Source organism: Pseudorasbora parva, chromosome 8 (assembly GCF_024679245.1).
Source record: "Pseudorasbora parva isolate DD20220531a chromosome 8, ASM2467924v1, whole genome shotgun sequence".
In the NCBI taxonomy this organism is placed as follows: domain Eukaryota; kingdom Metazoa; phylum Chordata; class Actinopteri; order Cypriniformes; family Gobionidae; genus Pseudorasbora; species Pseudorasbora parva.
This window is the reverse complement of record NC_090179.1, coordinates 40,209,145-40,235,780: the sequence shown is the minus strand read 5'-3', so window position 1 is coordinate 40,235,780 and position 26,636 is coordinate 40,209,145. Positions and strand designations below refer to the sequence as shown.

Sequence of the window (26,636 nt, the reverse complement as noted above, 5' to 3'; positions counted from 1 at the left end):
TATTTTTATAAATCTATATGTCTATAAATACTTTTATTGATATTAATAATTTATTAAATGTAGTAATTTATAATTGATTAATCATTTAAATTATTTTTAATAATTGATTTTTTTATAAAAAAAGTTATAACATAAGAAATATTACTGTTGTAATTTAACTGTAAAATAAAATGTAGTATTTAAGAAAATAATAATATTAACATTTATTAAATATATGAAAATTATGTATGTATGTATGTATGTATGAAATTTTATAGCAAAATAAAGAAATTCCACTTGTAATTGTTTTTAGAAAATGATGATACTACTAATAAATATAATCTTACAGTACAACTGTAAAAATACAATACTGATATTTGGCTGTCTTCATTTAATTAAGTTTATTTTTTCATGAAATATTGCATTGTTTTTTATAAATCCATGCACCTCATCATCATCATTTTTTAAATTCAAATGCCCTCATAATCTTTAATCAAAAACATTCACTGCATCCGAAATGCAATTTCAGGTGCACCAGTTAAATTGCCCCCACCCTAACCCTCGCAATGACATCTCATCACTTTAGCACTCCGTTTATAAACTTGCATGATTTGTAGCTGCATTCTTGCTCTTTGGTCAGGATTTAAACTATTGATTATCATAGAAATACAAGTTTCTTTTCCTAGCACTTTCTCATTTTCTTTTTTTGTTTCATCTTGCCGTCTTGGTTTATTAAGATGTAGGCGTCTTTGTTTGGCTTAGACCAGTCGAGTTCATTTTTTGAGCAGGGTTTTGCTCTTGGGATGCTCTGTTCAGTAACAGAAGCAGCTGGAACGATGAGTCGCGCTCTTCATGTGAGGGCGTTTATGGGAAATGTTCACACCCCATGTTGACTTGACAAATGTGGCTCTTTTTCTGGAGAAAATGAGTCGCTGTATTAGGTTTTGGAAAGTGCAAGTTCGCTTTTTGGCCCTGATTCTCAAGAAAACAGGCTTTTGTTTCTTTCATCCGAAGGGAAGATTCACCTCCGATCCGCACACTCTCGTCAAAGCTCGGCCTTTTCGGGTTCACAACTCATTTTCTGAGTCTCCCAGTGGAGTGTGAGCACAAGCGGTTCCATCAGATGGTGTGAAAACTCATCTCGCAACCTAGAGGAGTGTCTCTTTAGTGACGCGTCTACTGCTTTACTTTACTTTTTCTTTTGCCTTTTCCTGATTTAAGCTTGCAGCCATACTGGGAGTTCTAGCAACATAGTTTATATAAAATAAATTATATTATAAGATGTCTAGTTTACCATTCAAAAGCTTGGGGTCATTACCTTTCAACAAGTATGCATTACATTTTTCAAAATTGGCAATGTTTCAAAAAATTGTATTCCAAATAAATGCTGATCTTCTGAACTTCAAATAATCTTTTATAAAATGCATCAGTTTCCATAAATATTTTCAACATTGATAATAATAAAAAAGGTTGTATTAGAATGATTTCTGAAGGATCATGTGACACTGAAGCCTGGAGTAATGATGTTGAAAATACTGCTTTGCATCATGGGATTAAATTACATTTTATAATATATTCAAATAGAAAACAGTTATTTTAAATTATAATATTTCAATACTTTTTCTGTTTTATATGCAAGGTTGCCAAAAAACATGAAACACTTTTAAATGGTGGTTTATATTTGTAAATATTGTTCAAATGCAAAAGAAGTTGCTTGACTGTAAAGTTGAAACGTTTAATTTGTAAGATATGGGATTGCTTGTCCTTATCTTTTGACTTTTTTCTTATTCCTGTTCTGTGTAAACCAGTGCAAATTTCCTCCATCTTGTTTACTGACGTGTCAGGAATGAGGATGATGTTGTGAGTGTAAGTTCAGGAGAGTGACCTTGTAGTTGACATGCCTAGTCCTCAATTAGTTTGATTGAAGTGCAGACAGTGTCTTTAAATGTCCCAGCAAGCATCCTAACTCCTTTTATTTTTCTCTACAGTGCCGCCCGCTCCAATCCGGACGACTTCTCATGCATGGGACGGTGTCGTCTCTTCTGATTGCCTGACGCTCTCCGGTCCATCCTGCTCATGAGGTAACCCCGGCTGTCGTTGTTGATGCCCTTGGCTGGGCCGTGATGGGGCAGAGGGTGTCGGGTGTGGTGAAATCGGCGGATGAGCCGGAGGTGGGCGAGCTGGCGTATCCGCCAGTGTGCGCGTCGCTCCATAGTCGCGGCATCCCGTTACCCGCACGTCTGGAGCTGCTGTTGGATATGCCTCCGGCAGGACCGGAAACCCAGCTGCAGCACGCCTGGAACCCGGACGACCGCTCGCTCAACCTCTTCATCAAAGATGACGACCGGCTCACCTTCCATCGCCACCCGGTGGCCCAAAGCACGGACTGTGTGAGAGGAAAAGTCGGCTTCACTCGCGGACTGCACGCATGGTCTTTGCGATGGCCTGTGCGGCAGCGTGGGACGCACGCCATTATCGGGGTCGCGACCTCTTTGGCTCCGTTGAGAGCCGTCGGATATTCCGCCCTAGTCGGCAGTGACGCCGAATCCTGGGGTTGGGACTTGGGACGAGGCAGACTATACCACGACAGGAAGTCTGGCCCGGCGCCATCGTACCCGCAGTTTATTGAAGATGAGGATGAGGAAGGGACGTTCTCAGTGCCTGAAGAGGTTCTGGTGGTGCTGGACATGGACGAAGGCACCCTCGGATTCTGCGCCGACGGGAAATATTTGGGTGTGGCGTTTCGTGGACTGAAAGGGAAGAGGCTGTACCCGATCGTCAGCGCTGTGTGGGGTCACTGTGAAGTCAGCATGACCTACATCAACGGATTAGACCGTATGTATCATTTTCAAGTTTTGCTAAATCTGTTTTTCCCTCCTTACCCATATTTTATCATTTAGGCAACTTTAAAGGCATATATATATATATATATATATATATATATATATATATATATATATATATATATATATATATATATATATATATATATATATATATATATATATATATATATATATATATATATATATATATATATATATATACCCTCAGATTTTCTAAATACTAGTCAAATAGCATCCTAACAAGCCATAGATAAATGGAAAAGCTTATGTATTCAGCTTTCAGATGGTGGATAAATCTTTTATAAATTTCCAAAACTTTACCCTTATGTCTGGTTTTGTGGTCCAGGATCACATATGGCCTATATGCGCCATCTCAGTCAGGTTTCCGTCCGATTAATTTGATGCATATTTTGAGAATGTGCATAAGAAATCCTTAAAGGGAACGAATGACATGCGAATACAAACTCTGAAAATTATAGACATTTAATGCGCTAAATTCAGATTTTCTTGTTTTGCATTAGTTAAAATGTACATTTAAGGGGATGGAAACTCATACTGATTATGTGTTGTCACCATTTTGTGCATTTAAAACACCATGGCATTATTCATTAGGGTTTACAAAAGGTCTGACCGTGGCACAATATTCTTCCATCATAGCACAAACGAACGGACATAGCAGCCATTCAAGCTCCCATATGAGATCTTTCATCAATACTACTGTGTCTCCTTGCAGCATTTAATAAAAACGATGCCCAACAACCCTCACTCCCAAGCAATGGCAATGACAAGAGGTTCATTCAGTGTGGATAGTGGATGGAAATTGCATGATTTGATCTTTCCTTTTCTGAGAATGACTGCACAGTAGCGTCTCAGGGAGCACTAGGCTATGTGTGTTCATCCATCATTATGAATTAGCAGTGTACATCTAAGATTTCAAGTGTCAAAAAGATGACTCTTTAACAGTTTAAGTTTGTATTCGACCAATACAACTCTACAATTTGGCTTTGGAGTCTTACCAAATTTCAGCAAAATTTCAGATGCACTGCCAGTTATTAAGCCCTGCAGTAGACTGAGTTTTATGTAAACAACTTGTTTTTTGCCAGGATAATCAATAGAATGTGACATTTGCGTGCAATCCCGGGAGCCTTTTTTCCGTTCTGGTGACACAATTGCTTATACAATGTTCAGGATAATGTCAAAAGAGCCATTCTGTTCTGTAATGTGAATGTTTCATGCTAAGGAAAGGGATTAATTTAAACCATAATCTCGCATGGTCAGATCTGAATAGTCTAGTCTCTCAGACATTACTTAATAAACTATGATAACAGTGTGGGGGAGGGGTTTTATATCTCATGACTATCGACATGATGCCGGTGAATTGCAGAGCTGGTGCAAACACATCCACATCTCCATGATCAGATGCTTTCTAATCTGCTGTTTTCTCACAGCTCTCATTTTTGTTGATTATTTTGTTATTGAGAGGAAAACGTGCAGCCCATATACAACCGTGGAAGGCGTCGGGAACTTTAACACTATATCTGTATTTGTATTAGGGATGAAACTGTATGGAAATTTAACATCACTGTTATAGTGACCCAAATTATCATGGTTAACAGTGTTCAAAAAGAACCAATGCACACTGAAAACATTTAAACAAGTTTTATATTTGAAAATCAACAAACAACAAATAAATCAAGCTGCTCTATGCCCTTTTTAAAGCAAGATTGTAATCTGTGGGATTTCCTTCCTTATATTTACTGTCGTCAGTAGCACCACATAATGCATAAATGATAATTTGGTGTTAATATAATCTCTAAAATTATCTTTTTAAATATGTTAAAGCAATATTCTCATCAGTGTCCTATATCAGCTATGACGCATTTAAATCTAGCATATTTTGTCTATGAGCCCAAACAGTATCCCAGTAAAATAAATCATATCCATATTTTCATATGATTAAAATCATATGCATTTTCATAAGACAGTTTATTTTATTAAATATCAAAAATCCAAAAGGCGTGCATTATACCCGACAACTAGATGAACACTTTACAGTCTGTTTTATACAAACGCGCATACCAATGTTGTATGTAACTTTAGAGACGGTCCCTAAATTTGCAAATCTCGAACGTCAAGCCAACTTTATGCCAGTCACATGAGATGCTCTATGGTTCTGCGGTGTTTGTTTTAAACTATTTTCGCTGCTGAAATAGGCTAGAACAGAAACATTCAACCTTATGCTGAATGAATCTCCCGCGTACATCATCGGACGTTCATCTCGGCTTTGAGTGCAGATTACAGTGAGTGAGTGCGCTCTGAACAAAACTCCGGCTAATCTGAGCCCATCTGATTATTAGACATTGCATTCATACATTCAATAGAAACGCATGTGATGGGTTATAATGCGCAACGCGATATAACAGATGGCTTTTGAGAAGCCTATAATAAGTAGGTTACTAGCAACAGTGACTAGTGTGAGTGACGGTGTTACACGATGCCACAGCTGAAATACACCAAACAAATGGCGGGTGTTAATTTCAAGCCCTGATTATTATTCCTTAAATGTCACCCAAGTCGTGTCTGAACGTGTTCGTTCATCTTTGGCTCAAGCTTCACGTTATTATTTCCTAGATGTATAGGTTTGGTTTTGAGGTCAAAGTCCACTTGCCTTGCATTCGCAGATTTGAAGTGTTTCCCCTATAGACCCTTTTACAGCCCACGTGATCAAAGAGTTGCGCGCGCATTTTGGCAACGGAAGTGGTGTTTTTCCCTAGCGGTTCTAACGTGTTAGCAACTCTGAAAGTTTATCAAAACGGTTTCCCAGCATCAAAAAATGTCTGGCTGTTGCGTTTTCGGTTCCACTAATCGCTATTCCACCAATGGGCTTAAGTTTTATAGGATTCCGACAGGATCACGGCCGTTTCAGAAGAACCAGCGGTACCTGTGGCTGCAGGCGATACAATGCATTGATTGGAACGAGGACATAAAAATGCTTGCATAAAAAAATTACGTTTGTAAAAACATTTACTGCACTTGAAACGTAATGCTTTATAATAAACCTCCCAGCATTGGCTGCCACTGGTGTGTATATGTACCCCCACCCCCAGATTATCATATCAATAATCATAGTACTTGATTTTATTAATAGTTTAATTGCAAAATAACCATTTGAGAAATGTATGCAAGCAACATATTTGCTATTAAAGTTCTATAGCATTACAAAATTAAACTTTAAACAGAAGTGTGTCGACACATGCGACTCAATAACAACATAAAATGTAAGGAAAAGGATAAATGTATGTCTGTGTGAAGAATAAGAATAAATGTAGAAAATTGTATTGGTCATTCTGTACATGCCCACAGACAACGTATTCATAAGCATCCAGTGATTTATACACTCTAAAAACTGCTGGGTTAAAATCAACCCAAATTGGGTTGTTTTGGCAACCCAGCGCTGGGTCAAAAAGGGACGTACCCAGCGCTGGGTTGTTTTAACCCAACTAGTTGGGTTAAATGTTTAACCCAGCATGCTGGGTTGTTATTTTAACCCAATTATGGGTTAAAAATTACTACACTGCTGGGTTGATGTAACCCAAAATGGGTTGGAAGTTTAAACTAGAAATTCTAGTAATTAAAATGACTAAAATAACATCTACAGCAATACAGACTTCAGTAATAAAAATATAAAATTTTATTTTTGTTTTATCAAGTAAAATTGTCCATTTGTGAATACATTTAAAAAAAAATTCCCATCACTCCCTACCCATTGACAAAAATCAATGAGACTTGAAATAACTTGAAGAAAATATGAAGTGAAATCTAAAAACATTTCATTTACATCAACATCTTGCACACAAGATATCATGTGATCGAAATACTCAGAATCAATTGTAATGTAATTGTACTGTAGAAGAAAAGTACAAGTATTTAGAAATAGTAAAAGAGGAAAGATCTCAAACAGTACAAAAACTGTCATCAAGAGTCAGAAAAATGAACCGTTTGAAGAAAATTTGAAATCTTAAAGCATTTACATCAACATCTTGAGCGTACATCATGTGAGTGAAATACTCAGTAATCAATTGTAGTGTAATTGTAGTGTAGAAGAAAAGTACAAGTATTTAGAAGTAGTAAATATAAAAAGAACAGCAAAGAGGAAAGGTCTCAGACAGTACAAAAACTGTCAAAAATTAGTCAGAAAAATGAACCTTTTAAAGAAGATTTGAAATCTCAAATTTACATCAACATCTTGAGCATATCATGTGAGTGAAATACTCAGTAATCCATTGTAGTGTAATTGTACTGTAGAAGAAAAGTACACATATTTAGAAGTAGTAGTAAATATAAGAAGAACAGCAAAGAGGAAAGGTCTCAGACAGTAATAAAAATGAGTCAGAAAAATTAACTTTTTGAAGAACATGAATGTGAATTTGAAATCTTAAAACATTTCAAAGCATTTACATCAGCCTCTTGAGCACAACATCATGTGACAATTACTGTTTGTCAGCAAAAATGAAGGCTCGCAAAACTCTCATGGTTGGGGTTTCATCCCTGGAAAGTCCATACTAGTTTGTAAAAACTGTTACACTGTGGAAGACTGTTTCGGGTAGTCTATGTCAAAAACATAGAATGCCTTAAAGCAAACATCAACTGCAGCAAGCAATGTATTTTGCTTGAGTGTTGATAATTGCAAAGGTTTGAGGGCATTGGTTATCTCCAAGCATGAGGGAATTCTTTTGAGTCTTTTGAGCGCAGGTACTCAGCCATATTGGTCCCAATCTGAAAAGAAGAAAAAAAATAGAGAAGGGGGGGATAGGGGATTGGCATCAATTTAGAACGCAAAAAGGTCAAACTAATGTAAATACCTTTAGGAACAGTAAAGGGTATGACACACCAAGCCGACCATCGGCCAATGTTAGCACTAGTTGGACCCCTGTTGTCCAACTTTTTGGCCCAGATGCAGATGACTCATGGCAACAACACATTTACCGTTTGATGTCACTAGTTTTTTAATGTTGGCTTGGTGTGTCATGGCCTTAAAGGGTTAGTTCACCCAAAAAGAAATACTTAAATTAAATCTGTTCATCATATAAAGCGATCAAGTCTCTTTAAAAAAATTGGAATACATTAGATTCATATGAATTAGTTTTACAATCTTTATTAACTTTTTGTAGCGTCAAAGTGGTAATTGTACAACCCCAAAACTTCCATGTCATTTGTAAATATGCATCCTTTCAAGTAACTTTTTTTTAAATGTGTTGCAGGTCTGAATGACAGGAAAGGATGCATATTTACAAATTAAATGAAGTTGACCAGACAAAACATGAAATATTTTGTGTTCATTTTGTCTGCAATGAAATACAAGTCAATGTAAGTAAATGTAGAAATCACTTCTTTTTTTTTGCGTTTTCCATACTGTCCCAACTTTTTCTGATTTGGGGTTGTACAAACTGTCACTAGAGGGACAGAAAACTCACATTTCATTAGAAATATCTTTTTCCCATTCCAAAGATGAACAAAAGGTTTTTAAGGTTTGGAATTTATTCATTTTATTTTTCGTAATTGATGACAATTTTCATTTTTGGGTGACACTAAATGTATTTTTTTACAACACTGCTCGACCATATACAGTGACCGAATGTTATGTTAATGTGTATGTGCTTGCGACGAATCGAGAACAGAGGGGTAATGTACATGCACATAAAGATAACATTCAGCTAGTGACTACTTGAAGTGTGGCTGAGCAGTGTAGTGAAAGGATAATGATATTATTCTGTCTTGTATTAATATACAAAAAGGGAAAACGGCTCTCACTTAAAGCAGCTGGCTCATAGATCAATAAAATTTAACAAGTAGAGGCCATTCGCACCCAGAATCGGAAGTCCAAATTTTGCATATATATTAGACACAGACATACCTGGCATAAAAAATAAACTGCTAGTTTATGGGTTCTCTGAAGAAACTCGGTTTTGTCCTCCTTTTCTGACCCTTTTGCGCACGTTTCGAAGACGCTCCTCCAGGAAGCCAGTAGCAGGTCTGTGGAATCGACTTGGACTGAACCATGCTTCCTTGTGTTTAAAGAAAAAGAAAACCGTATTAAAAAGTGCAACACTGGCGCCATTTACATGAGCACATGAATGTGATTAAAGGAGTGTTTTCCCATCCCTGTTCCTGGTGGCACACCAGCATTACACATTTCTGAACTCGTCCTAATCAAACACCTGATTCAACTCATCAGCTCATTAGTAGAAAAATACAAAAGTCCATATAAATACAGCAAAATCACATCCCTGTGTTAGACACTGTACTCCTTTACCCTGGCAATCCTTAAAGGGGTCATATAATGGTACATGCACGTTTACAAGCTGATTGTATGGAAATGTGTGTTGGCAGTGCCTGTACACAACCATCCTATAATATAATTTTTTTTGTGGTAATTTACTACACATTATCAATATAAATACCCAAAATAAATACAGGAAAATACTGTGGATTACTAAGACTAATTCTTACTAACCCCTCTTGTTTAATGGGGTAAGCACACTTGTATTCTCATCTCAGATGTGTCGAGTAAATGATTAAACACTGATTCGTGAGTTCAGTGTTGGACAGATCAGTTCAGTAAAATGAATCGGTTCAAATGAATCATTAGTGAGTCATTAGTGTGAATCCAGACTGTTAAAACAACGCAAAAGATTTGTCATCACAGAAAACACTTTATAACGATATTTTTTCCGTGTATTTGAAAGTATGGTTTATGGCCGCTGCGTGTGCAAAACGTCTGTCAGAAGAGGTGCGTTTATTGAGCGCAATTCACACCCAACATTAATTCAGGGAATTTTTTTTGCAAACGCGCCACGTGGAACATGGAGTCAGTCTTCCGACCTTTTACTTTTGCGTAAGTTCAGCTGATTTTGATTGATATGCGCGAGTGAGAAAGAGCTCACACGGTGATCGTTTTGAAGACCGATGCTGCGTCCCAATTCGCCTACTTATACTACGTCCTAAAAGTATGTACTCTTTTTGTGAAGAAAAAGTATATACTTTTGAGTGTGTAGCAGAAAAGTATGCAAGCTTCGGGACATACTACTTCGCCATCTTTAACGGACTCTGTCGCACTGGCATGAAGTTGGTTTGACGTTAGACGTTTGATATTCGCAAATTTAGGGACCGTCTCTAAAGTTGCATACGACATTGGTATGCACGTTTCAAACTTCAATAACATTTGAATGGAATAATTTACAGTCATAAATCCAACTGTACAGTGATCATCCAGGTGTCGGCTATCATGCACATCTTTTATATTTTTGATTTATATTAAAATACACTGTCAAATCATACTTAAATATTGCTGTTTTTAACTACTGTATACTGGCTCATACATAAATGTCATAATTTAGAGCTCAATAACATTTGAATGGAATAATTTACAGTCATAAATCCAACTGTACAGTGTTCATCCAGGTGTCGGCTATCATGCACATCTTTTATATTTTTGATTTATATTAAAATACACCGTCAAATCATACTTAAATATTGCTGTTTTCACTACTGTATACTGGCTCATACATAAATATGTCATAATTTAGAGCTCAATAACATTTGAATGGAATAATTTACAGTCATAAATCCAACTGTACAGTGATCATCCAGGTGTCGGCTATCATGCACATCTTTTATATTTTTGATTTATATTAAAATACACTGTCAAATCATACTTAAATATTGCTGTTTTTAACTACTGTATACTGGCTCATACATAAATATGTCATAATTTAGAGCTCAATAACATTTGAATGGAATAATTTACAGTCATAAATCCAACTGTACAGTGTTCATCCAGGTGTCGGCTATCATGCACATCTTTTATATTTTTGATTTATATTAAAATACACCGTCAAATCATACTTAAATATTGCTGCTTTCATTACTGTATACTGGCTCATACATAAATATGTCATAATTTAGAGCTCAATAACATTTGAATGGAATAATTTACAGTCATAAATCCAACTGTACAGTGATCATCCAGGTGTCGGCTATCATGCACATCTTTTATATTTTTGATTTATATTAAAATACACCGTCAAATCATACTTAAATATTGCTGTTTTCACTACTGTATACTGGCTCATACATAAATATGTCATAATTTAGAGCTCAATAACATTTGAATGGAATAATTTACAGTCATAAATCCAACTGTACAGTGATCATCCAGGTGTCAGCTATCATGCACATCTTTTATATTTTTGATTTATATTAAAATACACTGTCAAATCATACTTAAATATTGCTGTTTTTAACTACTGTATACTGGCTCATACATAAATATGTCATAATTTAGAGCTCAATAACATTTGAATGGAATAATTTACAGTCATAAATCCAACTGTACAGTGTTCATCCAGGTGTCGGCTATCATGCACATCTTTTATATTTTTGATTTATATTAAAATACACTGTCAAATCATACTTAAATATTGCTGTTTTTCACTACTGTATACTGGCTCATACATAAATATGTCATAATTTAGAGCTCAATAACATTTGAATGGAATAATTTACAGTCATAAATCCAACTGTACAGTGATCATCCAGGTGTCAGCTATCATGCACATCTTTTATATTTTTGATTTATATTAAAATACACCGTCAAATCATACTTAAATATTGCTGTTTTTCACTACTGTATATTGGCTCATACATAAATATGTCATAATTTAGAGCTCAATAACATTTGAATGGAATAATTTACAGTCATAAATCCAACTGTACAGTGTTCATCCAGGTGTCGGCTATCATGCACATCTTTTATATTTTTGATTTATATTAAAATACACTGTCAAATCATACTTAAATATTGCTGCTTTCATTACTGTATACTGGCTCATACATAAATATGTCATAATTTAGAGCTCAATAACATTTGAATGGAATAATTTACAGTCATAAATCCAACTGTACAGTGATCATCCAGGTGTCGGCTATCATGCACATCTTTTATATTTTTGATTTATATTAAAATACACTGTCAAATCATACTTAAATATTGCTGTTTTCACTACTGTATACTGGCTCATACATAAATATGTCATAATTTACCAAAAAGGAGCAAACAAATTATACATTTCTTAATAATGAAATTGAACAGATTACACAAACATTTTATTATATCAAATTAGTATTTTCTTCATTTTATTTTCTGTCAGCTGGCCACCAATATAACTGACAAATTATGTTTTTGGTTGCAAAACATGGGGGGAACTGTGTACAATATTTGAATAAAGACAGATTGGCAGTTGGAATGAAATAACTTATTTACATAAAGAACATTTCCATTCAACCTTCTGAGCCTTCTTAAACTGTCTCTTAGACATGGAAAGGCATGCCACATGGAACCACCTCTGACACTGATGACATTCAATCTGAAAAAAGAAATAACAACAAAATACCTCATCAAATGTATTAGTAATACATTTCTTTCTTTGTGCTGTTCTTTGTACTTTTTTTTTTTTATTATCAATGCAACATTACCCACCCAAAACGTTTTTGCTGGATCATCATGGGATTTTGAGGCATCAGCAGCACAGAGTGAGCAATAATTCTCCTTCTTGAACACTGAAAACATACAGTTATATGTTTAACTGTCTTGGCAAATTATACATATAGTATGACAGCTATTTTTTTGTATTAGAAATAACTTACCTGAGGTTTTTAGAAGTTCCTCTGCCATTGCCAATCGCACTTGTTCTAGTTTCTCCTTGGAGAAGTCTAATCTCAAATTGCAAGGGATGTTTGGGAAAGCATCAACAACTTGCTTTGCCATCTACATAAAACAAGATAAGTTCATTTTTTTCTGTCTTGGGGATGATTCACCACATCAGCCATACATAGAAAAAATAAATAAAAATAAATAAAATAAAAACATGCATAAATGATATTCAGGACTCTGTTCACAAACTGCATTGAACAAACATTAAAGAGTCTGAGCCTCCACACAAGTTTCTGCTTTGACCCTTCAATCTGAAGAAAATTGGTATTGTTGATCACACTAGTCTACTCTAATGTTTCACCAGGAATTTTGTTTTGAAACTTTTTATTTTGTAAAAAAATATGGCACATAGGGCCCCATTTTAACGATCTGAAACGCAAGTGTCAAAGTGCGAAGCGCAAGTAACTTTGTGGGCGGGTCTCGGCGCTGTTGCTATTTTCCCGGCGGGATAAATGACTCTTGCGCCCGGCGCAAATCTAAAATGGGTTGGTCTGAAGTAGCTTTATTAATCATAGGCGTGGTTTGGGCGTAACGTGAATAAACCAATCAAAGCGGCATCCAACATTCCCTTTAAAAGCAGCTGCGCAAGTTCCATTACGGATCGCTATTATTTTGGCGTATTTACCTGGCGCACGCCAGGAGCGGTTCACAGCCGAGGGGACTGATGTTCTTGTAAGAGCAGCCCTAACGAAACAAAAATATATTGCGGTATATTGGAAAGTTTCATGCAATACATTAGGCAATATATTCACATATATGGGATTTAATATTTATATTTTTCAATATATTGCAATATATTGAAAGTGGCAATCATTTGTAGCCTATATTTTGCAATATATTACATGAATATATAATATATTTTTATAATACCATCAATATATTATTCCATATATTTACAATATATTAAAATATATTTCAACTAATATATTGGTAAATATATTTTCCTTTCGTAAGGGAGTGAAAGACAGAGAAGTTGTGTTGTATGGGGATGGGAGAAACCCACTCAAAATAGCGTCGGTTAAAACGTTTTTTCAGTTTTTTAGTCGATTTTTTTTTTTGTTCTTGACGGACAAACCAATTTGTCAGATGTCCTTATATTCATATATGTCTGGCCACTATTGGGCAAACAGGTCTGATCCTTAATTACTACAATTATTCTGAATAATTTGTTAGCTATATTTATGCCTATTTTTTCACATCTTCGTGGCACACCACAATGTGTTCATATTTTTTTTTAGTGTAACAATTTATGATTTGCAAAAATAAATGTTGCATCTGAGTAGACTTCATGAACAAAGTGTATGTGCGTTGTGCACACTATACATTATGGTCAAGCATGCGCCCTTAAAATAGCATAATGAACAACGCGCCACGCGCCGCTGACTTTAGACTAGGTTTTTTCTGGTCAGTGGCGCAAAATAGCACCAGGGATTGTTTGCGCCAGAACACGCCTCCTTTTTTGCGCTGAACCGCCCAGGGAGCGCAAATTCATTCACTAGTTTAGCGACGTGCTTCTGTGGAGGGAAACGCTTGCTTTGCGCGGGTGCAAAATAGGAATGACACATGCGGCGGTGTACAAAGTCAATTGCGCTGGGTGCAAGATAGGGCCCAAAGTCACACTTGTGGTGTTCCCGATCAAAAATGACTGGCCTATAAAAAAATAGCTTATAAATCCCTCATTATACCATGTTTTCACCAAATCTTGGATTCAATCTTTTGGTCAACTTGTTCTCTTTTAATTAGGACTGGTTTCATATTTCTATTTGCATCTTATTTATCTGAGAGTACATACAGTAGTGAAAACAGCAATATTTAAGTATGATTTGACAGTGTATTTTAATATAAATCAAAAATATAAAAGATGTGCATGATAGCCGACACCTGGATGAACACTGTACAGTTGGATTTATGACTGTAAATTATTCCATTCAAATGTTATTGAGCTCTAAATTATGACATATTTATGTATGAGCCAGTATACAGTAGTGAAAAACAGCAATATTTAAGTATGATTTGACAGTGTATTTTAATATAAATCAAAAATATAAAAGATGTGCATGATAGCCGACACCTGGATGATCACTGTACAGTTGGATTTATGACTGTAAATTATTCCATTCAAATGTTATTGAGCTCTAAATTATGACATATTTATGTATGAGCCAGTATACAGTAGTGAAAACAGCAATATTTAAGTATGATTTGACAGTGTATTTTAATATAAATTAAAAATATAAAAGATGTGCATGATAGCTGACACCTGGATGAACACTGTACAGTTGGATTTATGACTGTAAATTATTCCATTCAAATGTTATTGAGCTCTAAATTATGACATATTTATGTATGAGCCAGTATACAGTAGTGAAAAACAGCAATATTTAAGTATGATTTGACAGTGTATTTTAATATAAATCAAAAATATAAAAGATGTGCATGATAGCCGACACCTGGATGATCACTGTACAGTTGGATTTATGACTGTAAATTATTCCATTCAAATGTTATTGAGCTCTAAATTATGACATATTTATGTATGAGCCAGTATACAGTAGTGAAAAACAGCAATATTTAAGTATGATTTGACAGTGTATTTTAATATAAATCAAAAATATAAAAGATGTGCATGATAGCCGACACCTGGATGAACACTGTACAGTTGGATTTATGACTGTAAATTATTCCATTCAAATGTTATTGAGCTCTAAATTATGACATATTTATGTATGAGCCAGTATACAGTAGTGAAAAACAGCAATATTTAAGTATGATTTGACAGTGTATTTTAATATAAATCAAAAATATAAAAGATGTGCATGATAGCTGACACCTGGATGATCACTGTACAGTTGGATTTATGACTGTAAATTATTCCATTCAAATGTTATTGAGCTCTAAATTATGACATATTTATGTATGAGCCAGTATACAGTAGTGAAAAACAGCAATATTTAAGTATGATTTGACAGTGTATTTTAATATAAATCAAAAATATAAAAGATGTGCATGATAGCCGACACCTGGATGATCACTGTACAGTTGGATTTATGACTGTAAATTATTCCATTCAAATGTTATTGAGCTCTAAATTATGACATATTTATGTATGAGCCAGTATACAGTAGTGAAAACAGCAATATTTAAGTATGATTTGACAGTGTATTTTAATATAAATCAAAAATATAAAAGATGTGCATGATAGCCGACACCTGGATGATCACTGTACAGTTGGATTTATGACTGTAAATTATTCCATTCAAATGTTATTGAGCTCTAAATTATGACATATTTATGTATGAGCCAGTATACAGTAGTGAAAAACAGCAATATTTAAGTATGATTTGACAGTGTATTTTAATATAAATCAAAAATATAAAAGATGTGCATGATAGCCGACACCTGGATGAACACTGTACAGTTGGATTTATGACTGTAAATTATTCCATTCAAATGTTATTGAGCTCTAAATTATGACATATTTATGTATGAGCCAGTATACAGTAGTGAAAAACAGCAATATTTAAGTATGATTTGACAGTGTATTTTAATATAAATCAAAAATATAAAAGATGTGCATGATAGCTGACACCTGGATGATCACTGTACAGTTGGATTTATGACTGTAAATTATTCCATTCAAATGTTATTGAGCTCTAAATTATGACATATTTATGTATGAGCCAGTATACAGTAGTGAAAAACAGCAATATTTAAGTATGATTTGACAGTGTATTTTAATATAAATCAAAAATATAAAAGATGTGCATGATAGCTGACACCTGGATGATCACTGTACAGTTGGATTTATGACTGTAAATTATTCCATTCAAATGTTATTGAAGTTTGAAACGTGCATACCAATGTCGTATGCAACTTTAGAGACGGTCCCTAAATTTGCGAATATCAAACGTCTAACGTCAAACCAACTTCATGCCAGTCTCTGTCGCTTAGTTACGTGCATCCCGTCACCGTTTATCTGCCCTGTCAATCATCGTCAGATTCGTCACAGATCAAATCCTCCACATTCAGTTTAATCTCCTACCGTATCGAAGAGAAATGTAGCCGCTCGTTGATCTGCCATGTGTGTGTCTTTGTGGTCAGAGACTCTCCTCATGTGTTTGCAGTTTAAATATAATGATGCATTTAAAAGTTAATGGCCAAACGTGTCATTACAAAAGTTCTCAATGCTGCTGCATGTAAAATATAATGTGGACAACACTGAATAAATATATTTTTGTCAGGTTTAATATTGATAGTTGGTCACTCAAACCCCTTTATCTAAACTTCTCTACTTAACCGTCGAACTCGCACATCCGTCATGTTTGTAGTTTTTTAACGTTTTTTATCCGCGTTTGTAGTTCTAATCGAATCCTCGTCCAACTCGCAATGGGTTGTGGGCAATATCAGCCGTTAGAGTGCCCATCGATCCATACTGTGAATTCGGACCGGAAATAGTAAACCATCCGGGAATCTTTGGAATACTCTTTTCAACATACTACGATTTGGGACATACTAATTCTATTTTCGAATACTATTTAGGATGGATAGTATGCGAATTGGGACGCAGGGCGAGAGAGCGCGCGGCTCTCTGCTCGTTCTCTGTCACTCAGTTAACGTGCGCCCTGTCACGCGCATTAGTCATCCACATCAATATATAAATCAAATAAGGCTTTGGCGGGACAAAAATTTCTATGTAGGAAAAACCCTGTAATAAGAATTTGTAATTTAAGAATATTACAAAGTTTTCATTTAGACACTAAAGAATCATATTAACTTGTACAAAAATGCCATTATATGACCCCTTTAAGGTATGGAAACTGTTCAACTACTGATGAAGCCAGGGTGACTTTTGTACCTGCACTTGGGCTAAAAGAAACAATTTCATATTTTGAATTTTAGCAATAGTACAAATGTACACACCAAGACATTTAATATATCCAAAAATATTCTAGCATTAAAATGTTTTACTTTACTTTGTATTGAAAATGTGTACTCACTTTTCTCCAAAGCGTTCAATAAGATGTGACACCAATATCCGAACGATGGCTTGTCTCTCTTTAAGTGAAATGCAGTGCTCGTTTTCAATAGCATCTACAATACCTCTGCCATTGGGTGTTGCAAGAAGGATGTCTCTTACGCTCTAAAAAATAAATTATATATTTTTGTATAAATATTGTGTTATTTTTGTTAGAAAAACATCCTACAAATTTCTTTGATTCCTGCACACAAAAAAGACAAGGCATTTTTTAGCAACAGTCTGGTACCAAAACAAGAAATCATTAAGCACACAAAAACTTACAGATGCTGCTACTTGCTCCACAGCTATCCTTGTGCTGCTGCTCCCTTGATATGGATATAGTAGGTGTAGTTGAAAGCTCTTCAGCTGATTCCTTTAATAGAAAATTGAATGGTAATGCATTTTTACAGCATGTTAGTTCTGCACAATATATTGTTTAAGCAATGATATCATGATGTGCACATTCACAATTCTGTTAATTTGACTAAACCATTTTTTCAGTGAAACTTACAAGATGTATATGATGTCAACAAATTGAGAAACCCTCTCAGTGTATTGTGATGTGCCCATGATGACTTAATTTATATTAATAGAATATGGTTTACAACTGCAAGAGGTAGTATTCGGTAGAAGGTGTAGACAAGCATAATTTAGGGGGTTAGTTAGGGTTATTTACTCACTGCCACGTTGTTCCAAACCCGCAAGACTTTCGTTCATCTTCATAACATAAATTAATATCTTTTGATGAAATCTCAGATGTGCCCCTTTTTGACAGTCTTCACAACTAACGTTAGCACTTTGAAGCTTCAAAAGGTTTTTTTTTTTTTATATGAATCGAGCGGTTTAGTCCACATTTTCTGAAGAGACACCATCGAAAATTAACGTAACATAAGTTATCTCGGGAGAGGCACGGACAAAATGGCGGTCGATGTAACGTTAAAAAATATACTGTCTATACGTTTAAATAGGTACAAATGTAACGTATGTATAGTAAGTGGATTGCTCATAGTAAATTAATAACATCTACTGTTATTAATGTAAAGTTAAACGAAAGCAGGAGCGGAAGATTTGTTACGTTAAGTAACGTTATGTTCTGACAGAAGACCAAGCTAGAATAATAAGTTAAACTTCACCGAATCAAACCCGTAGCCAATACAGCAAATAATATATAATAAAGTTGACATATTCAGAAGCAATTTTTAAAAATGGACTTACCTTTTCCCTTCCAAATGCCAGCGTCGTGATGACAGTGTGGCGCACTTTCTTCCTAACTATAGTCCACTGAAGAGAATTGTGTCGTATGAGACGCAGCGCGGCTGTCATTTGGCCGTGAGGGTCGAATCTCAATTGAGCTGAGAGCATAAAACTGCGTTTATACAATAAAATCGTTAGAGAAATATTTAATATATGTTGATAACAGCCTCTATTAACAGAATTTTTGGAAATAAGACGAAAGAAACCCAATAAAAGCGGCAGTTAAGACTTGAGGCAAAAAACCGCGAATATTTCCATATAAGCTCTTTTCTGACTTTTCCACCTTCCACGAAATCTCTAAATACTCTTGGATAAAAAAAAATTGATAACTACTTGAAATTTGTATATTTACTTACCATAAACTGCATAAACGTCTTTTATTCGCTTCCACCTGAATGCGCTAAAAAAAATGGCGGCTTCTCCAACTGGTGTCGTCCGTGTTTTTGCGTGACGTGCGTGCTCTCTTTCACGTCCGCGTTCCCAACCCAGCACGCTGGGTTGCAGGTTAAAAACAACTTTCAACCCAAATTGGGTTAAATCAACCCAGCATTCTTACCCAGCAGTCTCAACCCAGCGTTTGGGTTGAAAAAACAACCCAGCATTTTTTAGAGTGTATGCTTGTCTTGGGTGTACACGCTCGGTTTTCTCAACTAAATACGCATCCGACCACTGTATATTTGGCCATCTGCTAACGTCTTCTATTCACTCCACTATAGTACACGGATCTAGTAACCGAATACCATTTGATAAAGTCAACTTTTTAAAATAACTTTCTCGGTTTGTGTTGCTAATCCGCTTACGTAGCTTGACATGCTGCTGATTCTCGCCACAGTTTGTTGCCAAAATTCGCGCGCATACGTTGCTACGTCATCATTGTATACAAACAGTAAAAGGGTCTATTGCAGCGACTTTCTTCTGGCATGTTCTGCTGCAGACAGGGTGACCAGAGCATCTTTGAATCATTTTCCCTCAGGACTTTTTTAAAAGCCAAAATATGGCCACACCTCAGATTTTAGAAGGCTGGAAAATTTCCCGGTGCTGTCACTGGCTTCTGTCATTTCTTCTCATTCAGAAAACAGCGCTGCGTCAGGTGCTACGTGCGCTTGCATCAAACTAGATTTTACCGTGACTTTTCAAAATCATGATAATCACTGATGGTTTTAAAATTTTAAATATTACTAACCGTCAGTACATTTTACCGTGGTTTATTGTGTTTATTGTCCACCGAGGTGGAAATTTGGCTATTTAGTATTTTCACTGCAAAGGTATTTCCAAATTCTTTTTACTTCTAAGCAAAGAACAAAAAAAAGTTTTGATGTGAGTTGAATGTTGAATCACATTCAGGCTCTTGTAAGATACATGTGCACGAGTGTAAACACAGGCAATAAGTTCCTGGCTGCAGTTCACATAACAGCCACCGGTGTCACTAATAACAAGTTTCTGAATTCTACTTCTAGCCTCTTTAAGACTGGAATAAACTGCAATATTTTTAAAACACTAGGCATCTTACACATGGCGGCTACATTGTTTCAGATTAAAGGCCTGTTCACACCCAGGATAACAACTGTAACTGTAAAGTTTTAATAGTCCCTCTAATTTCATGAGAATAAAGGAGTCTGCACCGCAGCTATAACAATTACGACACAGAGGAACAATATCGTTGGAATAACTCCACTATTTCTTTGATCAGTCTGCCAGACTTTATTACGCCATTTCTGTCATTGCACATGCGCAGAACTGTCCAGTTTAAGAATCCCCTCGGACAGATTAGACAAGGTTTTAACCAGCCCTTACAAATCCAAATTATGTTGAATTCAGATTTGACCAATTCAATCTTATTGATGTGGTTACATGTGACTTTTAAAAACAGTTTAGGCTACTTGAGCATTTAAAATGGCAGACGACACAAAATTGCAGCATGTGCTCATAATATAAAATATATAACATCAATTTAAATATCTAAAAGTTATATTTTTATAGTTATCGTTCTTGTTGAGAACTGGCGTTTAAGCTGGGTACCATACACTAAAAACTAAAACACTTTCAAGTCTCTATATCCACAAGTTATATCCGCCCTGCATTGCAACACATGACAAATAAAAAAAAGTGCTCTACAACAGGCTGAAAATATCCAGCTTGTTTGATTTCCTCAGACTGAATGAAATCAACGGCTGAAGCTCAAACATCAGACATCCATCATAGGCTGTAAATCAGGGCAAAAGTGTATTTCCAGCCTCTTGCTGTTTCTCCATGATGTAATTGCGCAACTCGTAGTGACTGGGAACAACATGTTTACATGCAGCTCCTTTAGTGCTTTTATTGTAATGGCAGATTTTAAAAAATGATGTACCTACCTACGTACGAAATTATTCCCATATTGCTGGCGTGACGCACATGAGCATGTTTCCTAACATATTAGTGACCATTGCAACACTGACCATGAGTTTACAGAAACGTTTAAAGAGGCCATATCCTACACTTAGTAGCTTTTGTATTTGTTTTAAATGTTATTTGTTCTAAATATAATTAGATATGCAAGTCACAATCAATTACATACATTTTAGCCAATGCTTTTATCCGAAGACTTGCTGTGCTGCATGATCTTTTCTCTTCACTAACATTCTCATTAACATTTTTGCTCGTGTCTTTAAATCAACTGGTATTTTGGTGATTTTTTTTTTTTTTTTTTTTAGTGAACACACAGTACCTTTCAAAAGTTTGGGGTTGGTCAATTTTTGTAATGTATTTGAAGGGATCTCTGATGCTCCCCAAGGCTGCATTTATTTAATCAAAAATACAGTAATAATCTGAAATATTAAAATACATTTTTCTATTGTGATGTATTTTAAAATATAATTTATTCCTGTGATCAAAGCTGAATTTTCAGCTTCATTACTCCAGTCTTCAGTGTCACATGATCCTTCATAAATCAGTATAATAAGATCATTTGATTCTCTAGAAACATTTCTGATTATTATCAATGTTGAAAACAGTTGTGCTGCTTAATATATTGGTGCAAGTCGTGATGCATTTTCCTATTGTGGAGTAAATCCTTTGTAACATAAACGTCTTTACTGTCGTAAAGATCTTTACTGATCAAATTAATGCCAATTTCATAAATAAAATATCCCAATATCATAATGGTCCCAAACTTTTGTATGGTAGTGTATGAAGTCAGTTTTCAAGTTCCACTAATGACCGTATATGTCCTTAGTTTAATCGTTGTAAGTGAATTCAGGATCAAATGAAATTGCAAACATGTTTTACAAGCATTCAAACCTTTTTCCATTTATTCTATATACATTGCCTCTCATTTCTGTTCACAACGGCATGTTATTTTGCTGTTCGTAGTGTCACAACCATAAATCGTTGAGCTTATCTAGAAACAATGTTGATCTTTTGAAGTCCTGACGAGTGTTTTCGCATGATCGCTTGAGGTCTTTGACCCTTGACCCTAACCGATGTCTGCTCTGTCCCGTAGCTGAACCCCTGCCACTGATGGAGCTGTGCAGGAGGGCGGCACGTCAGGCTCTGGGTCGCCACCGGATCCATCACATCCAGTCTCTGCCACTGCCACAGACGCTCAAGAACTACCTGCAGTACCAATGAGACGCACACACACACACACACACACACACACACAGCCAAAAAACCCACCTGCGGTCACTGGACACATGCAGTGCTGGTGACTTCAGGACTGTAGACGCTTTGTGCTGTGCACAGATGTTGTAGGGACGGACGCTATAGAATCGACAGGCCAGACGAGTATCTAGCTTTTATACATGATTGAGGTGATTGTAATGATAAGGTGTTTGTGTTTGAGAACGACTCAAGTTCATGTCTTCCATAATTTTATTAAGAGCTGATGATTTTTGATTATTCTTCACTTTTATCTCAACTAAGGATCTAGTTTTCTGGACATAAATCCAGCATGATGTTAAAATTGTATTAGACCGATGCATTTTATTCCAGATAACAAGTCCTTATTCTTTCAGCAGTCTTCACTAATACGCATCCGCAGTGCCTGAGCTCTTTTAAAACCTTTTCTGTTCTTGTTTGTTTGTTTTTTCCCAAGTTGTAATCATGACGAAGCTGATTCAATCGGTTTTCAGATGTTTTAGCGTATTAACGCGAGTATACGATGAAATGTGCCGCGGCGTCTGTGAAGCAGATTTTTACAGATCTGATTTTTATATGAAATAATGAAATGATGTCTGCCTAAGCAGTCCGAGCTTTTTGGGCCTCCAGGTGGCGGTGGAAAACGCGCAAAATGGCAGGCATGACTTTGTCCTTTAGTGACTTTTGAAATGTGAATAAAAATAAAACTCAAAACCCAAACAAAGTCTGCTCCTCTTTCATTGTTGTACAGTCTGACTTGCTTTTAAATTCATATTTTCCTTTCTGATTTTGATGTGGCTACATTTATTAGCATGTTTTTAAATGATCACGTTCAGTTTTGCCGAACCTGCTGATGATTTATTTGTGTTTTTCTACCTAATCGATTTTCAGTTTTATATTATTCAGTTTGCTGATTGCCACCTTGTGGGTCTCTGAAGAATAACATTCAGAAAGCATTAAAAATTGTTTAGAATTTGTCATTTATATTTTTCTTAAAGGATTATTGTAGAAGTCATTATTTAGATTTTTTTTTTTGCGCACAAAAACTATTCTTGTCGTTTAATATAATTATTGTACAGCCACTGTAGATGGACTTTGTAGCGATTGTGTTTAGTCCCTTTATGGGTCTTGAGAGGGAATGTACTGGATGCCAATGGAGGCCTTTCTGAAGCCTTTCTCCGCCATCAGCTTTCAACAAAAAGTTGTGTTCTGAAGGCAAACGAAGGTGTTACGTGTGTGTACAATGACATGAGGGTGAGTAATTAATAAAATAATTTCCATTTTGGGGTGAACTAACCCTTTAAAGCTTCAGTTCAACATCTATGATACAGAAGTTCATCTGAATGATCATAACTTGTATGTTCTGTCATTTACTCACCCTCAGCTTGTTCCAAACCTGTATGAGTCTACATACGCAAGTGATTTTAACCCCATTGTATTTTAGATTGGATGGAAGTGAAACAAAGACATAAGCAAGAATATAAACTGAATGACTGGAAGGAGGAACATTGTAACTGCAAAACTCAAAGAGAAAAGGCCAAAATGCTGCACACCTGCTCTCCGTGTGGAAAGAGAAATCCTCCGCTCTGTCACTCTGGAGAAAAGCCTTTCAACAGTAATCAGTGTGGTAAAAAGTTGAATTCGTCACTACATCGAAATAAACTACTGAAAGTGCATTCAGACGAGAGGCCTACTTGTGTTCTCTCTGTGAAAAAGAGTTTTTCAAGGCTGAGCGGTTGTAAACAGAACCAGAAAATACACACCGGTGTGAGAGCATGTGTGTTTGGAGTGTGGGAAGAGCTGAGCATCTGAAACGGCACCAAAGAACTCCTACTGGAGAAAAGCCTTACAAGTGCTCATACTGTGACAAGAGGTTCACTCTGTCTGCACACCTGAAAACACATCAGCGAGTTCATGCTGGCGAAAAGCCACTCAGTGTGGGAAGAGGTTCAGAAAAGCAACCGTTTTCAAAATTCATCTGCATGTTCACGCTGGAGAAAAGCCATTTAACTGTGATCAGTGCGGTAAAGAGTTTAATTCCTCATCCAATCTTAAAGAGCATCTAAAGATTCATATAAATGAGAGGCCTTATGCGTGTTCTTTCTGTGGCAAGAGTTTTTCACGGACGTCTCATTATAAACGGCATCAGATGGTGCATAGCGGTGTGAGAGATTGTGTGTGTTTGGAGTGCGGGAAGAGCTTCGTTACAGATGTCCATCTGAAACGGCACCAGAGAATTCACACTGGAGAAAGACCTTTCGGGTGCTCCTATTCTGAAAAGAGTTTCTCTCGGTTGGAGCACCTGAAATCACACGAGCGAGTTCACACTGGAGAGAAGCCGTACTACTGCCCGCCATGTGAGAAGAGTTTTAGACATTTATTTTGAAAAAATGTAAGAAGTCCTCTCAGTGTGCAACGTTTTCGTGTCAAATGCAATGATGAGCCAAAACATGACCAGTCACAGGTGAAGCAAATATTGATCATCTCCTAACAATGCCGCATATTAAGGTCTGGGTAGATTAGATAGGTATAAGCATAAGCAAGCGATAAGTTCTTGTAATCAACGTGTTGGATGCAAGTGAAATGGGCTGGAATAAAGAGCTGAGCGACTTTGACAAGGGACCAAAAATTGTTGACTGGGTTAGAGTATCTCTAAAAAGCTCTCCGTCAGCAGTGAGGATTTACATTTACCAACAATGTCTGAGGAGGAATAAACCAGCGCCCAGGCTCATTGATGCACGAGGACAACGAAAGGCTACACGTGGACTGCTGTGTGCTGTTTACCTCTGAAAGTCACGGCACCAGGATGAACTGTGGGACAGGAGTGTGATGCTCTGCTGGGAAAGCCTGGGTCTTCCATTTATGTGGATGTAAATTTGACACATGCCACCTACCTAAACATTGTTGCAGACCAGGTACACTCCTTCATGACAGTGGTGCTCCCTGGTGGAAGTGGCTCTTTTAGCAGGATAATGCACACCATACACATTGTTTAGGAATGGCTTGAGGAACATGATGAAGAGTTCATGGTGTTCCCCTTGCCTCCAAATTCTCCAGATCTCAATCCAGTTCAGCATCTGTGGGATGTGCTGGACCAACGAGTTTGATCCACAGTGGCTCCTCCTAGCAACCTACAGGACTTGAAGGATCTGCTGCTAATATCTTGGTGCCAGAGACCACACCACACCTTCAGAGGGTTTTGTAGAGTCAATGCCTCGATGGGTCAGTAATGTTTTGGCAGCATACAGCAACAGTATATTAGGCTTTTCAATATTTTTTCAAAATGCTTGGAGAACTAGTAAGTCCTCTGAAGGATAGTTCACAAATTAAGATTTTTATTTTTTTTTATCTCCAACCGTTGCTCGTATAATGTTTGTCAATGGGGTCTAATTAGAATTAGACCCCATTGACATGGATTATTAGCCTAGAAATCTAGACGCACCCTAGCGGCAGCAAATCTAATCTGCCCGCAAGTGTCGTCTAGCAACTCTCAATACCCTTCTGAGCTGTTTTCCCCTCACTCTGGACGGGCCAATCACATCATGTATAGAGTCGGCGGGCGGGGCCATAATGACGATGGCCGAGTTGTGTTTGCGTTCTTCTAGTAAACACAGAAACTGGCGAACGGCGGTCTTTCGAATCAGCTTTGACTGCGACTCTGGAAGACTTGGAGTTAAGCTTTTCTCTGAGAAAAGAACAAATAACGGCACTGAAGTCATTCTTAAAAAGGGAAGATGTGTTCGGAGTTTTGCCGACCGGATACGGTGAATGTTTAATCTATCAACAAGCTCTGCTTCACCTTCGTTGCTCTGGTTGGTTGTAGCGCTATCCTATCGCGTGCAGAGGGAGTTTGAAAGACAACCGTTTATCCCGCTTGGATTGAGCTGTCAATGGTGGGTTTCCAGACCAAACATCTTGATGTGGGTCTGGCTTGTCAGGCTAGACCTCAACAGCCTTGAAATATCAAGCCAAACTTTCTCATGTACTTCTCATGTAGACCCACAAATATAGACGAGAGTAAGTGCAGAGGCTTGTGCGCTGTGTGAACATGTTATTGTAGTTCTTGAGTAAATGTGAGCATGCATTTACTCAACTCACTTGCACAAAAACAGATGATGTATTCCTCAAAATGAATAAAACAGTCAAATGA

At 36.5% G+C, this 26,636-nt stretch overlaps 1 protein-coding gene and 1 long non-coding RNA gene across 5 annotated transcripts in view; one reads left to right on the top strand and one right to left on the bottom strand.

The window, feature by feature from the left end:
• Positions 1-23,206, top strand: part of spsb4b (splA/ryanodine receptor domain and SOCS box containing 4b) — a 30,368-nt gene extending 7,162 nt beyond the window's left edge. For all 4 annotated transcript variants that reach the window (XM_067451267.1, XM_067451268.1, XM_067451265.1 and 1 more), the window contains 2 exons: positions 1,968-2,814; positions 22,350-23,206. In XM_067451267.1, coding sequence (XP_067307368.1) covers positions 2,103-2,814; positions 22,350-22,477 — 840 coding nt within the window. In that variant the 5' untranslated portion in view covers positions 1,968-2,102 and the 3' untranslated portion in view covers positions 22,478-23,206. The remainder of the gene's footprint in view (positions 1-1,967; positions 2,815-22,349) is intronic.
• Positions 7,502-19,226, bottom strand: LOC137084804 (uncharacterized). The gene is made up of 5 exons (XR_010906800.1): positions 18,830-19,226; positions 17,897-17,987; positions 17,595-17,737; positions 8,740-8,890; positions 7,502-7,601 (listed from the first exon to the last, which is right to left on the bottom strand). It is a non-coding gene; the product is annotated as an uncharacterized lncRNA (long non-coding RNA).
• Positions 23,207-26,636: the final 3,430 nt, after the last annotated feature.